The following is a 14,777-nucleotide window of genomic DNA, read 5'->3' as shown; positions in this document are numbered from 1 at the left end:
GCAGAGTGAGTTTCCAGTCCCTCTCAAGTGCTCCCGTAGGGTGACAGCCAGACTTCTTGCACCTCTTTCAAATGGTGCGCACCTAGACAGGGCCCAGCTGCCCTTGGACTGGCCCCCCGGGGCAGCCTCCTGTTTCCCATCTGTTCTTCTGTATGGCAGAAACGGCGTCCGTACCTTTGTCTTTGTGCACTTTGGTGGTTTTGTCCATTCGGGAGCTCTGGGCCATCAGAGACATTACCAGGCATCACTATCTGGAAATGGCTCTCGTTGATCCTCTCCCAACTGAGGACACAATGGCCATACGTTAAGGCCCTGTTCTCTGGGGGCCTGTGACCCTAGTTAAAGTGATGGAAAGCAAAGCATAATTTATTCACCCACAGGTATGTAGGCAAGGGAAAGGGCCAGGGCAACGGAGGCCTATATGCATATACTGTCCCTTGCCTAAACTTTTCCTTGCAAGTGTGGGTCCGTTCCAAATGGTCCAGGTCCCTCTGCCTCCAGGGCTGGAGAAGCTGACTGCATTTAGTCTCCGATAGAGACCCTCAACCAGCAGCTGCTGACAACCCACTCTTCCCAACTTCTTGGCTGTGCTAGTCTCTTCAAGGTCTCAGTACAACTTTGATCTTGGGTTAGACCTAGACAGAAAAGTTTTGTCAGCTTGGGAGTATTTCCCAAGTCTTACCTTCCCTGTTGCTTCCCCAAGGAGCCATACTGCCCCTTATTTTTGCCAGTGTTTTGTTTTCAGTTGCTTCCCCTTTGATTTAAATCCATGCAGCTGGACAGGATAAGGTCACCCAGTTGGCACTTAAAAAGATACAGCTATTTCCCTTATTCTCTGTAGCTGCAGATCTCCTTCATCAGTACAAAACACCCAAGTAGTTTGCTGAAACGTCTGTCTCTTTCTTTCTGTCCCGATGATGCTTTATTCCTTCTGGATGGGATGACTCTTGTGTATGTTGTCTTCAGAGCTGAAAGTGGAAGTGATGCTGAGAAGCGTAGCTTGTGCAGGATGTGACCACCCCTGCTGCCTACTAGGATGAGAATATGACCCTTATTCTTCATTCCCTCCAGGGAGTCCATGCCTGCTTCCAGGGGGTGTGCACATCAAATCCTTGGTTCTCCTTTTCTTGGCCATCTGTGGATTAAGATGTGGCTATATCTGTGACCACATTTCCACCTGTGAGCACCAAATCAGCTGTCTACTTTGGGATAGTTCAGCTCATGGAATAGAGGATAAAGTATATAGAAGCAGGGGTAAGGGCCCAGATCCTCATTCCTGTCCCACCCTGTCTGTACCCCCACTTAGGGGGTACAAACCTTGTGGAAAACCAGTTTGAGCGGCCAACAAAGGATTCCTGCAGTGTCAGGCAAAGTGCGTAAAGGTGGCATAGTTACTCACATATCTAATTTCAGGTAAATGTATTCTTTTCCATTCGGAAGCAGAAGAATGCTGCCATGTGCTTTCAGAACCCATGCTGTTTCAGTCCTTTTCTTTAAAAAGTTTCCTATTTGTCTTTACAATTATTTGATTTGGGTAGGCAGGAACCATGCACGTTAGGAATGCAAATGTTTAGCCTAATTATTTCACCACCTGGCTGTTGGCAGGAATGCTGGCTTGAGACAAAGGGAAGCACAGTGCCATCTCACAGAGCTGCTGCAGGCTGCTGCCAGACTCAGGAAGACATCGCTGCGTCCTTTATTCATTCATCGAGGCATTCATTCATTCCCACTGCAGTAGCACCTAGAGCTCTTGGCACGAGTGACTAGTGCCTCCTGAATCTTGGGGGGCACCCTGGTCAGTTTTTGATGAGAGACGCCTTTCTTAGGGGGATATCTTTTATTGGACCAGGTATGTAGTTGGGATAGAATTAGACAAGTTTGAATGCAAGACATTCTTCTTCAAGGGACCCGAGGAAGAATATCTTGCATTCAAAAGATATTTTCTAACTCTATTCCAAGTACTTTGCTGGTCTAATAAAAGATATTTCCCTAAGAAAACCTTGTCTCATGTAATTTTTGGACCTTCAGGGCTACAATGGCACTCTTACATGATCAGAATCCTATAAAACTGTGTAAGATTGTCCCTGCTCCCAGGAGCTTCCACTAGAGCCATGCAGGGAAGCTTTTCTCAGCCTCTGTATGGCCTAGAAACATCCTTCCTTTAAAAAAAAATTGCATTTTTGCAGAACCCGAATCTGTTACAAAGGCCAAATAAAGACTGGAGGCAGCTTGGGTATTTGATACTATTGCTGTATGGTCGTGGGGGGAACCTTTCTGTCAGGTATGCCATGCATTAGTCTCTCACCCTCCCCGAGTCCTGTTCCTGCCCAATCCACTGCTCTGCTTTTGCTGCCTGCTCTGCTGCTCTGCTTTGTGCTCCTTGTCCTATCTGCTGCTCTGCTGCCTGCCCCCTCCATGATCTGCCGTGCACCCTACAGAGAGGCTAGGCATGCCACTTGTAGCATGCACGCTACAGGTTGGCCACCTCTGTTGTAGGGGGTGCCGTACTATATATAAGCAGTAGGGTTGGGTTAAGCATACAGCAGTATATACCATATACTGTGAGGCAGGGGTTGCATCCAGTGGCATATACTACATAACCTATAGGTTACCATGCATACATTACTGGGGCAAGGGCAAAAAATGATAAGCTAGGGGCAGTTGCAGTGTGTGTGTGTGTGTGTGCGTGTGCGTGTGCGCGTGCACAATGCTTGCATGAAACATACACATATTATTTTTATATATGTGCACATACATGTATGTATGTATATAATATATATATAATGTGTGCATATATTTCTAAAATGGGTGTGTATATAAAATTGTGCGTATGTATATGCATGTGGGTATATAGATAAATATCTGTGTGTGTACAGATACATGTATGTCTATTCCCATATCTATATGTATAGTGTGTGTGTGTGTACACTCTGAGGGCAAGGAAGAAACGAGCTGCAATATATACAGTACAGGAGTCCTGGGTTGAAGGAGGGTTCAGCAGTATGTAGGGGTAACTAGGTTTGCTAATGTGGGGCCCTTAAGGGTCTTCCTTTGCTCCAGCAGAGAGGAGGGTGTGTTGCTAAACTCCATGTGCAGAAAAGGCACGTCCGTCGCTAAACAAAACCTGCGCCTGGTGACACAGTCGGCAGAATCCTCTGCTTGCAGCCGGCAGGAGGACCAGGGTAAGCACTGTAGGCATGTGTAATAGGGCAAAGGCAACATCCTTCCCCCCGTCCTCCGGGCTGGGAGGGTAGGGAAGGCTGAGCTCTGCTGGTGTCACGCAGGCTGAGCTGGGGGCATCCTGGACCATCTCTTGGGGCAGGGTAGGGACTGAGCTCTTCCTGAGTGTGGGGCCGTGCGGCCACGTGCCCGGTTTGGGATCACTTCCCTCGTCGCTGCATGGTTAGCCCTGTTCCGTTCTGCAGGGGGATGAGTACAGGAGCGGGGGCTGCGGATGAACAAGGGTGGTGTTTATTGGGTAGGGGCTCTTTTCAGACTGCTAGGAGCATAGTGCTATTATACCATGGTGAAGGGGGCCTGAATAGGAGTCCAGGTTATAAAGCCATCCCAAAGTCTGCGCCTTTTCCGAGCAGAACTGGGATGGAAACGGCCTCACGGCATAAGCCTCTCCTGTGAGAGTCCCGGGCTGCCACCTTCCTTCTGGACCTGAATCGGCAGTTCCCCTGAGATTTCCCACTCTTTCCAGGCTGGACTTTCCAGAGGCCAAGCCCTCCCTCATATCTCCTGGGTTTCCTCTTCCCTTCCAGGAGGCCTTTTCTAGCTCCTTGGCACTCTTCTGTGTTGGACTCTCTTGTCCTCCTCTTCCCTGCTGGCCCGGCATCCCCTGCGACTGGGATGTCCTCTGAGATCAGCCGTGTTTTCTGCTCTCCTCCAGATGATAGTGTCACAGCAATGAAAGCACAAGGTGCAGAGACTCACCAGGACCTGATGTCTTCCAGGCAGCTTTTGGATTTGGAGTTTGGGGTTGAGTGGGGGACTGTCTCCCGCACTCCTTTTTCCTAATGCTTCTTGTCGCCCTGCCAATCTCATGGTGAGCTGGACCCCCTTCCTGGCAAGTATTTTGTTGGGAGAGCCAGGTTGGATTCTCGCCTGTGACATTTGGGGCTGGTATAATAAAGAGCCTGGCTAGCTGGGAGGGATTTGATTTGGGTTTGCAGGTTGTGACGCTGTACTGGGATCGAAGGCAGTGGAAAGGGGTGCACAAATGCACAAGGCTTGGAAGAGCAAGGGTTGGGCATATCGTGGGCATTTAAACTTAGTCTAATGGGCTTTTGTCCTGAGGCGTCTGAGCTGGGCTGGGAAGCGGAGAGCTCAGGCTAGCTTGGTGCTCTTGGAGGCTTTTCTGTCTGTTCTTCAAACACCTCTGGCAGTGCTCCCCCTCCCCCTGAGAAGCAAGAGAGCGCATAGAGAGCTGGCCCCATCCTCTCCCAGGTGCTGCCAGACCAGTGCGTGTGGCCCTTTAATGAGGCTGGGCTTGGAACAGCTCAGCAGCCTTACTTCTGGCACCGAGCGGAGATGTAGCTCCGGTACTGAGCACGCCAGTGCCAGCGAGAGAGTCTGCAGCAGAGAGCAGGCAGGGGAGGGAGCCCATCATCCTCCTCCTAAGAGGAGAAGCCAGAGCCCAAGGGGCAGGAAAAAGCAGACTCCCGGCGAGGTGGCACCATCCAGGAAGGGGCAGCTTTCGTTCCTGCCCCCAGCGCAAGTCTAATTTGTCTGGAGCTGGGCGAGTCCAGACTGCAGACTCTGTGTCATCCTCCAGGTAAGTGCTTCCCGCCTGGTCCTGCCGTGCAACTTTGCAGGGCAGGAAATGGAGAGGGGTTATGAATCACATTAAGGTCTGATGGTGGAGGGGCAAATATGGGACCCTGGCACCTTTGGGGGGTGAGTTGCAGTCGGCACTCCCTGACCAGGCGGCAACTCCTGCTTCTTGGCAGAGGAGGTAGTTGTGGGGGAGGAGGAGGGGGCAGTGTTCATCTTTGCTGACTGGGAGACTTATTGCAGACAGGGTCTAAATGCAGTGAATGAGCAAGAAGGCAAATCAAGACAATAAAATAACTGTCCAGCCAAGGCCGCTGCATCACAGGCTGTCCTGCGCTTATAGATTTCAGGAGCGTGGCTTTAATTATTTATTGCTCGGTATGTCATGGTACATTAGCAAATGTTCCCGGGTCTGTATTGTTACAGTCCCAACCTCAGAGGAGTGTGGGACCCTTTTCTGCAGTGCTGCCTCCACTCAGTCTGTGCTGAGAAGCAGCGGGGGGGCGAAGGAGGCAGAGTCCTGGGCCATTTTTGCTCTAAATTACTTGGTTTATGGGTTAGTGGCCTGAGAATGAATGGGTCTAACGGTACGACTGGAAGAAAGTCCTGGCCCCGGGTTCTGGTTTTAAAGGGGTTGACTTGATCTGGTGTGCGGTGGGCTCAGGGAGACTTAGAGCTGGTTTTCTGGCTTAAATGAGAGGCTCAGGTGAGTTGCTTTCTGATGTCCAGCTCCCATAAGTCTCAGCTGGCTTGTCACAAAGGAGTGCTGCACCCGAGACACATCGAGCCACTTCCTTGGGTTGTGCCTGGCACTCGGCGAGCGTGACACGTTTCCCTCCCTGCCTGAACAGTGGGTTGGGAGCAGGCTGGCACTCCCATGACTGGAGGGCCCATTCTTCACATCTGACATGTGCATCTGTGAGCGTGTGCGACCTTCTCCTTTTCCCACTCTTAGTGTCAAGCTTCAAGGACTAAAAATACAGAGGCTGCATTTGACCCTCCCAAGAGTAGCCTTGTACTCAGCCATGGCCACAGGGTTTGAAGACTGCCTCGGTATTCCCTGGGGGAGAGAGAGGACTGGTTTTCAATGTGGCAAGACAAGGCAAGTCTCCAAGGACAAATTGGAGAAAGTCCAGCAGAGGGCAATGAAAATGGTTTGGGGGCTGGGGGATGTGACTTATATAAGAGGCGGAGAGAACTGGGCTTATTTAGTCTGGAGAAGAGAAGATTGTGGTGGGATTTAATAGGAGCCTTCAACTCCCTGAAGAGCAGTTCCAGAGAGGCTGGAGCTGGATTGGTCTCATTGGGGCAGATTACAGGACAAGGAGCAATGGGCTCAAGTTGCAGCAAGGGACGTTGAAGATGGATATTAGGAAAAACTTTCTCACGAGGAGGGTGATAAAACACTGGAACAGGTTATGCAGAGAGGTGGTGGAGTCTCCATCCTTGGAGGTTTTCAAGACCCAGGTAGACAAAGCCTGTTGGGATGCTGTAGTTGGGGCTGGTCCTACTTTGAACAGGGGGTTGGGCTAGATGTGACCTCCTGAGGTCCCTTCCAACCCTAATTTCCTATGCTTCTATGACCCTAAATCCTCTTTTGTTTCCAGGTAGGTTTTAAGAACCTGACAGGGGAGCAGGGGTTTAATGGAGGGACAGCCAGAGACAAGACAACTGTGATCACTCTTTGCCCAGCGCAGCCACCCAAACTTGGGCTTTGCGGAAGCAGACTGCATTAGGGACGAGGAGATTCGTACCATGTGCACCAGATGCAGTGGGTCTCCTCCCCTGAGCCCCGGAGGGAATTCACTCTCCGTGTGCAGCCCATTGCGCATATTCTCAGCCAGGCAGGGCCCCTGCTTGGCAGGTCTGCAGAGCTTTTACCCATCCAGGGAGAGGAACTAATAGCAGAGCGCACTTGGCAGGGAACGATCTGGGCTTGTTTCTTTCAAAGCAATCAAGTTCTTAACAGGGGCGTAGCGTTGCTGGAGGTGCCGTCTTTTGGTAGAGAAGTCAAACTAAGGTCTTGACTATTTGTGCCTGGTCAGGATGCCTTGGGTTTGGTCTTTCCGCGTGATATATATATATCTCTGGATATAAGAAACTTTAAAGGACAGTGCATTAACGAAGCATGGTCATTCCCTGAGCAATCAGATGCTCTGGGGCAAAAATGTGGTTCAAATGGTTGCAACCTGGTTGTTTTCTGGGGATTTGTGTCTTCTTGTGATAGGCCTGAGTTCAGCCCTGTGGAAAGAAAGCTGGTTCTGCTCTCCCTGGCTTCTCATTTCCCTGCACACAGCTTCCTCCCCTGACTCCGAGTCAGCTGATCTATCTCAATACCAGTTCATTACATTAAGATCGCTGCTCTTGCCAGATAAAATAGATGCGAACAGCCGACAGCTGCTCCCTCAGGTAACAGGTGAGAAGTGACAAGTGGCAGGTCGATGGAGACCGAACAAGTGAGCCGGCTTCCCCCGGTGATGTCTGATAAGAAACCCAGAAAGCCAGGGGGTAGCTGGCACCTTGCAGAGGTGAGGGGACCTGACCTCTCCGGCTGGAGGTGCCCGGGATGAACAGTTAGTCGCAGGACGTGCTTCTGGATGGGGCGGAGGAGGAAGATGAGAGCGGGGCGAGGACCTGTGGGTCTGTTTTTATGCATTACCAACTGGCCTAGAGCAGCCTACATAAAACATGAGAGGGCCAGATGGGGCTTGTTTACTTTGGTAGAATAAATGTAAAGGGTATTGATAAAAAAGCAGCCGGAACGGCTTTCCTAGTAGGTCCCTGGTAAACAACTGAATGACGTTGTGGCCAATCAGAGGCGGGCAAACACCGGGCTCGTTGGTTGTGCGTTAAGCGTGGTGTCTTGGGCACGCGTCAAGTGGCTCCAAGGTGAAATGTGTCGTTAATGGCCTTGCCCAGCCTCAATTAGTTGGCTCGGTTCCTTGCTTTCCCCTTTGCTGAAGATCAGGGCTGGGACGGACCCGAGGGTCTGGTGAGGAAAAGCGAACCCCCCGTCCCTGGGCAGGGCCAAGATAAGAGCTGGAGTGGAGTAATGTCGTCCGCTGCTGACTCCGTATTGGAGGGCAGGGTCCATACAGGTGGGGATTGGGACTTCGTGCAGCGAGGACTAGAGTAATACATGTGGGATGGAATTGAAATACAAGCCATGCACTTAGGCCCTAACAACATGAAAACTGCCGTTTACTAGGTCAGACCAGAGGTCCATCTGGCCCAGTCTCCTGCACCGCATGGGGCAGAGAGTGGATGCTGAAAGGGGGGGCCAACTGGGTCTAACCAGGGTTTTTTCCCCCTGTTTCTCTCCTGCTTGCAGCCCCCAGCATTTAGGGTCTAGGAAGTTCTGATTCAGAGGCTGTGCCCCACACTCCCACGCTCAGTAGCTCCTGATGCCCCTGTCCTCCAAGGATGTTTCCAATCCCTTTCTGAATTCAGCTAAGCTGGCAGCTTCCACCGTATCCGGTGGCACCGAGTTCCACACTTAAATTATACACCATGTGTGAAAAGAACATCCTTTTGCTAGGGATCAGGGCCCAGATCCTCGTTCCCATCCTACCCTGTTTTGCACCGCCGAAGAGCTGCAAACCTGGTGGAAAACCAGTTTGAGTGGTCACCAAAGGATTCCTCCAGTGTAGGGCAAACCGCATAGAGGTGGCATACTTACTCGTGTGTGTAATTTCAAGCGGTGTCCCAAACTAATACATCATTTTCCATCTGTATGTCTCAGGAGCAGAAGAATGCAGCCATGTGCTTTTGGAAGCCATGCTGTTTCAGTCCTTTTCTTTAAAAACGTGCTTATTTGTCTTTGCAGTTGCTTGATTTGGGTAGGCAATAACCACGCAAATTAGGAATGCAAATGTTCAGCCTAATTATGTTCTAGGTAGTAAGTTGTCAACTTACTACCCACTAGTTTTCATTTTGCGACCCTCCCCTCCCCCGGCAAGTTCTTGGATTGTGACACGATAGTCAGTACTAAAACCCTGCTGACTTTCTCTTCACCACGTAGTGTTTTATAAACCCTTCTCACCCCATCAGGTGTCACTTTTATTAACTGAATAGGGTTGGTCTCTTTAGTCTCTCCTCATGCCACTCATCATCCTCATTGCCTTTCTCAGTAACTTCTCCAGTTTTTCTATATCCTTTTTGAGGTGTGGGGACTTCTGCTGTCATCTGGGAGCTCATCCATTGGTAGGACTTGGTGACTAGGAGCTGCCAGTGTGATGTGGCTGTGAGACAGGCAACTGCGATCCTTAAGTGCATCAGAGAAGGTATTTCCAGTAGAGAAAAGGGGAGTTGTGCTATTACTGTTCCTGTGCCTTGCAAGAGCTCCTTTGGAATACGGCATTTAAAAGAGATGAATTTGCGCTCAGGACAGGTGCAGCTACGGGCTGCTAGGTGATGAGGGGATGAAGAGCCTGTGTCACTAGAGGGATTAACAGAGCTTGGCTTGTTGAGCCTGGCAAAGCAGAGGCTGAGATTGCTGCCTATAAATACATTGGGGTAAACACTAGGGAGAGATGAGAAATGTTTAAGCTCGAGGACAGTATTAGCACAAGAACAAATGGGGGTAAACGGATAGGAGATAAAACTAGGTTGGAAATAAGAGGAAGGTTTTGAACCGCCAAAGCCCTATGAGCATGAAATCACCTCCCTGACGGAGCAGTGGGGGCAAAATGGACTGACCAGTTTTCAGATGGAGCTCGGGCTGTGTGGCATGGAGAGGCCCCTGTCCTGGACTGATCTCTTCCAGTCTTGGCTCCCTTTATCCGTCATACAGATCAATAAGAACTTCCCTCCAGCTGTTGGCTTTCAGGCCCACCGTGGTCTAGAGCCGCCTCTGTGAGCTGCAGTGTAATCAGTGTATTCACCCTATAGCAATGCCCAGTCAATGCCAGCTGAGCACAAAGCAGCCCTGCAGAGACAGGATTTGCTCCCAGCCCTTGAATGCAGTTTGACCTACACTTTAGGGGTGCAATCCTGGCCCCATTGAAGTGAATGGGAACTTTGCCATTGACTTTAATAGAGCTAGGATGTAATCCCTGGGCACACGCACCAGGAATCATACCCTCAGCTCCTCACTTCAGTGGATTCACAACCAGAGCTGGACTGCCAAGTTTCAGCCTCCTGGTCCAGGCATGAGTCCCACTGGATCTTTGGGGTGGGTAGGTAGTATCACGGCAATAACATTACTTTTTCATCTGTATTTTGGGGGTCTGCTTGCTTGGCTGGTTCTTGTCTGTGTAGCTCCCTGGCATCATCTCCCTTAACAGCGACTGACTCGATTCCAGGTTTGCCTCCATTATTCTTCCATTTTCCAACTGCACTGGGCAGATGCATCCTCAACCCATAATCTCAGGGTTGTGGAGTCCTAAGTTACAGACTATCTCATAAGCTGCTCCTGAGATGAAGGCCACCAGAGCAAGATGAAACCAGGTGCTGCTCTTCCATCTGGCCTTGCCCTTTCTGCTTAGCCTGTTCCACCAAAAACAGCTAAATCTTCAGCAGGTGTTAGTAATTTGGGGATCTCTGTATCCGGTCTACACTTAGGTGTTTCTCAGCTAGGGTTGAAGTGGAGCATCGATCAAGTTGGGTGGGCACAGACACCATAGACTGTGCAGATCCCTCTTCTCTGCACACACCATCTGCAGGGAAGATGTGTTGTGGCTCATCCAAAAGTTTAACAAAAAGTGTTTTAAGTGGACTGGGTTGGGAGGGAAAGGGGAGGCTGGAGACTGATCAGTAGGAGGAGACATTCAGGTAGATTGGGCCCAACAAACACCGCAGCAAATGAAGAGTGTGAAATGTGGAACCTGAACTTTTCCCCCGTGGAGATGGGATGGGGAGAAGGCATCCAGCAGCTCACAGCTGCCGGGGAGCTCAGAGCCAGAATCCTTCAGGACCCAGTGATCCCTCTTTGTAAGGGAAGGAGGCATGGGGATGAAAGGAGGAGGGAACAGGTAGTCCCTCTCTGCAAGACTTATTGGTGCAAGAAGGAGCAGGCTACCCTCCCACCTGCGTGTTGAGGTGCCAGGTTGGAGACCATTACATCTCACTTCTACCTCTGGAAATCCCAGGGATTTTAGCCCTAGTAATAGTTTTGGACATTTCTCATGGTCGGTGACCATGGTTGGTGACTGAAGGAATGGGTTGGCATCCAGGCCTTTGGACTCTGTCCCCGTTCTAGTGAGTGACCCAAGGTAGCAAGTAGGCATGGCCTGGGATCTGCTGTGATCAGCAGGGACCTGCAGGGTCTGCCCATGGACTGCAAGTGTCCTTGCATGTTATTTGGGGTTGCATCTCCCTCCCTCCCATTCCTTCCCTTCTTCACAGTGCTCAGATTGCATGTTGACCTTACTGTTAATTATTAATCCCCCAGCAAACACTCCCATCCCTGTCTTGTCCTAGTGACTCTGGGGTTTTTTCCCCCTCCCTTGTTCATAAATTACCCTGGTTACCTCTGTGACCAGGTGGTGGTGGACAGGCTTGGGAACAGAAGACATGCTGCTATGAAACCCAGGCACGGCTTTGTTACTTGTGACAGTCTAGTCCCTATGGGTAGAAGGGGGTGCTTGGGCCATCCAGGGATGCTCCCTAGTCTGGGATAAATCCTCCTGTGCCTTCAGTGTCTTTGGAGGCTTCTTGGGAGGGTCTTAGGCTCTGACGTGGGTTTCACTGGAAAATGCTCAACCGTTGCATGGAAAAATAAACAGAAACGTAGTACGAGTGCCCTGTTGTTTGGTCTAACCATGCAAAGAATCAGGCCCAGGAGCTGGACTCCGAATCTGTTTCCAAAGGCAACTGGCACTGGGATTGGTTTTTGATTTTCTATTGAGCGCAGGGGAAGGCTTTTCCCTGTCTGGCATCTCAGTTAATTGAATTCTACGGTTGTTACAGTAAATGAGCTCTCCCTGAGCACCTGCTATCGTGGGGCTGTCTTCTTAGCTCCCCACCCATGATCTACACAGTATAACTTTGTAAAGAACCAGCAGGCCCAGCACAAATGCTGAAGAATAAAGTTCAGGTACAGGCATATCCTATTGTGAGCACTGAGAGAAGGGGAGGGGGTCAGATGAACCCCCAAATTCATTATTGAAACTTGTTTCTTGAAACAGTTTTTCTGAAGGATTAGAAGGCACCGAAAGGAATGGTTTGATGTAGGGGCAGAGCAAGATGGCTCCGGGCAGAGGTGTGGAGATGCGAGAGAGAGATACAGAAATGAAACTATGGTGGAGGCTTGAAAGGGAGCAGGGAGAAAGGGCGGCAGAAACATCTGCATGATCATGAGAGTGAAGGTGTTGGATGGGAAAGGTGCGATGCAGAAAGCTGGTGAGGTCGCAGTGGCCTTCAGCTGGGGAGTGGACCAGGTGGAGCAGTGGGACAGGAGGAGGGATCGGGCAGCAGTGCTTTAGGTAGATCAGAAAGGGTGAGATGAGAGTCAGGGAAGCTGGAGGGGAGGGAGATGAGGAGAGAGACAGACGAGGTCGGGTGAGGGAGCAGCCTCTGGGGTGGACGTGGAAGACATGGGGGCATCTTCTCCCTGTAGCTGAAGTCAGTGTGCAGTCTTATCTCCACCTCTTGTCTTCAGGCTCCCATGCTTGCTTTTGTTTTTCTCACCCGCTCTTTGCAGTCGCAGCTGGCACCGCTCTGTAACTGTATCTAGAGACCATGCCAGGCTTGTACTCACCATCTACCTGGACAGCTCTCCCTCTGAAGAGCTCATGTGTGAAGGCCTGTGCCAATGGGTACTCCCTGGGACTCACTGCCCACCTCACTTACATCAACCCTGAGGAGGAGCCCGTGGAAGGTAAGATGGGTTTCTGGGATTAAGCAGGCTGCTGTTCCCAGCTGAGACCCAGGAGATACAGGTGACATCCAGCCCACTTCAGTATGGAGCACCCTCCCATCCACTCAGCCCTGGTCTCTCAGGCTAGGGACAGACATTCAAAGAGCCTGAGTCTGAATTGACTCAATCTTTGCAGGTTAGTCTAACCTGGCTAGGCTGAACCGGTTTGTAACCATACAGACATCCTCTCTGAACTGAAGAAATGCAGGCACATGCCTGCAGTAGCTCAGGCTAGAAGTTTGGGGCGGGGCACTAGAGCAGCCCTCCCTTCACTTCTACAATGCTGAGCTGAGGGGGGTGGGGGTTTGGCCAGGCCCTGGTGGGATGCTTTGGCTAGGGAGGGGTTCCCCCCACCCCCTTTGCTGCTCTTGACCAGCTCAGCAGGTCAAGATAACAGAGCATTTATGAGCCCGTCAGCAAAGCAAAAACCTCTTGTATTAGTTCAAGCTCTTACACAGCTTTTTCCAGGGAAGGAATGGAGGAGGGACATTACCAGCTACCTGTTGATTAGCTCCAAAAAGCCCTAAGTAGACACTGTCCTGTCTGCCTTTGTCCTGTCTGCTTTACACAGACACCTCTCGGCATTAGCTAGCATACGACATACTGGCTATGGTCCATGCTCTGGGACAGGGGAGCGGGGAATCCCTGCTTGAGCAGGGAGTGGGGGTGTTGGGGTGGCATGGGGAAGCTGGGCAGACGCTGCTATGCCTGTCCTCTCTGCCGGAGCTCCAGCCAGGGAGCAGAGGGGAGAGGCCAGCCCAGCTCCCTGGAGCAGAGAGCCCCGCCTAGGGCTGCAAAGCATCTGGGATGCTGGGGGACTCTGGTTTAAGTTAAGCCAGGAAGGGGTCTGGGACAGACATTACATAAACCGGTTTAACCTAAATCAGTTAAGTCTGATACTACATTCAACCAGGTTTATCTCAAACCGGTTTCAGCCATTTTCAAACTGGTTTATGTGCACTCAAGGTCTGTTCTGTTACAAGTTGAAACCAGTTTCTGGTCACTTAAAATGGTTTATGTGTAATGTCTGTCCCTAGCGTGAAGCTCCAGCCTCTACATGGTGAGCTAACAAGGGCTGATGAGGCCAGCTGTTAGAGGGGACTGAGAGAGGCAGAACCAAAACCAGCATCTTCCAGTAAGAGACAGTGGAACACACCACACAGTTAAGCCAGGACTTGCATACTGGTGTCAGCAGGATCATTCCCAAACCCAACACAGCACAGATGTAGGCAGAGGTGGACTTTCCTGGTAGGCATCCAGGAGGCTGTGATCCAGATACCTTTCAGCAAGGTGACAAAGGGCCAAGCTGCTTTGTTTTAAAAAGCAGGCACTCTTTGGTGCCTTAAAAAGACATTTAAATGGATCTGGAGCTGTTTTCTAGCTGCCTTGGCCTGCCCTGGCTGAAAGCTGGAAATTCCTCGGTGGAGGACTAGCTAGTTCAGAAGGGAGTTGGGAAAGAGAAACCAACCTTTAATCTGCAGCTCCAGTCTGTCCTCCCCACCGTAGTGACTGAAAGTCACTCCTGTTTGGTGGCTCTGTTGGTGCCGTGACTTTGTGGGTCTCTGTCTGGCTTTGGTGTCTGCCATCGGGCTCAGCTCTCTTCGCTCGGAGGCTCAGCAGAAGGGCTCTGGAGTGAACGGAGGCTGAACTCTTCCCCCCCGGTGGGCAGAGATAAGACACAGGAGGCTCTGTGGTCCTTGGGGGACCCACCAAGGGGGGACCCTTGGGGGTCCTGGCTGTTGCTCTGTGGCTGGACGCGAGCCGTCGCTCCCCACGACCTTCCCGAGTGCTAAAGCAGAGTCTGCAGTGACGAGCGGCCTCGCTGTGTGCTGCAGGGTCGGGGTGCGGAGGCTGAGGTTGCGTCTGTTCTCAGGCACTTTTGGGCGCTGCGGAGCGCCTGGCCTCAGAGTCCTTTCTGCGCCCTGCAGGGGTGTTCATCTATCCTCTGGAGGAGTCCGAGGTCGTCGCGGGTTTTGAAGCCGAGACGGGAGGCAGGCGCGTCGCCTTCCAGATCCAGCACCGGCGCCAGGCGGAGGATTGCTGCGCCGAGTGCAGCCCCGGGCTGGGCCAGCCGCTGCGCTGCGCCAGTGGTAAGCGCGGGGGGCTGGACAGCATTGCCTTGCAGTGGCGCGACACGGGG

The 14,777-nt window shown here is 51.4% G+C and overlaps 1 protein-coding gene across 1 annotated transcript in view; it reads left to right on the top strand.

Annotated features, from left to right (window-relative positions):
* Window positions 1-4,564: 4,564 nt before the first annotated feature.
* VWA5B2 (von Willebrand factor A domain containing 5B2) overlaps window positions 4,565-14,777 on the top strand; it is a 31,522-nt gene continuing 21,309 nt past the window's right edge. Inside the window, exons 1-3 of the mRNA XM_090050568.1 lie at window positions 4,565-4,780; window positions 12,422-12,598; window positions 14,566-14,727. Coding sequence (XP_089906694.1) covers window positions 12,460-12,598; window positions 14,566-14,727 — 301 coding nt within the window. The 5' untranslated portion in view covers window positions 4,565-4,780; window positions 12,422-12,459. The remainder of the gene's footprint in view (window positions 4,781-12,421; window positions 12,599-14,565; window positions 14,728-14,777) is intronic.

The sequence above is a fragment of the Crocodylus siamensis genome, chromosome 6, assembly GCF_052110815.1.
Source record: "Crocodylus siamensis isolate JL-2025a chromosome 6, ASM5211081v1, whole genome shotgun sequence".
NCBI lineage: Eukaryota > Metazoa > Chordata > Crocodylia > Crocodylidae > Crocodylus > Crocodylus siamensis.
Note: the sequence above shows the minus strand (reverse complement) of the source record. Positions and strands in the feature narration are given on the sequence as shown.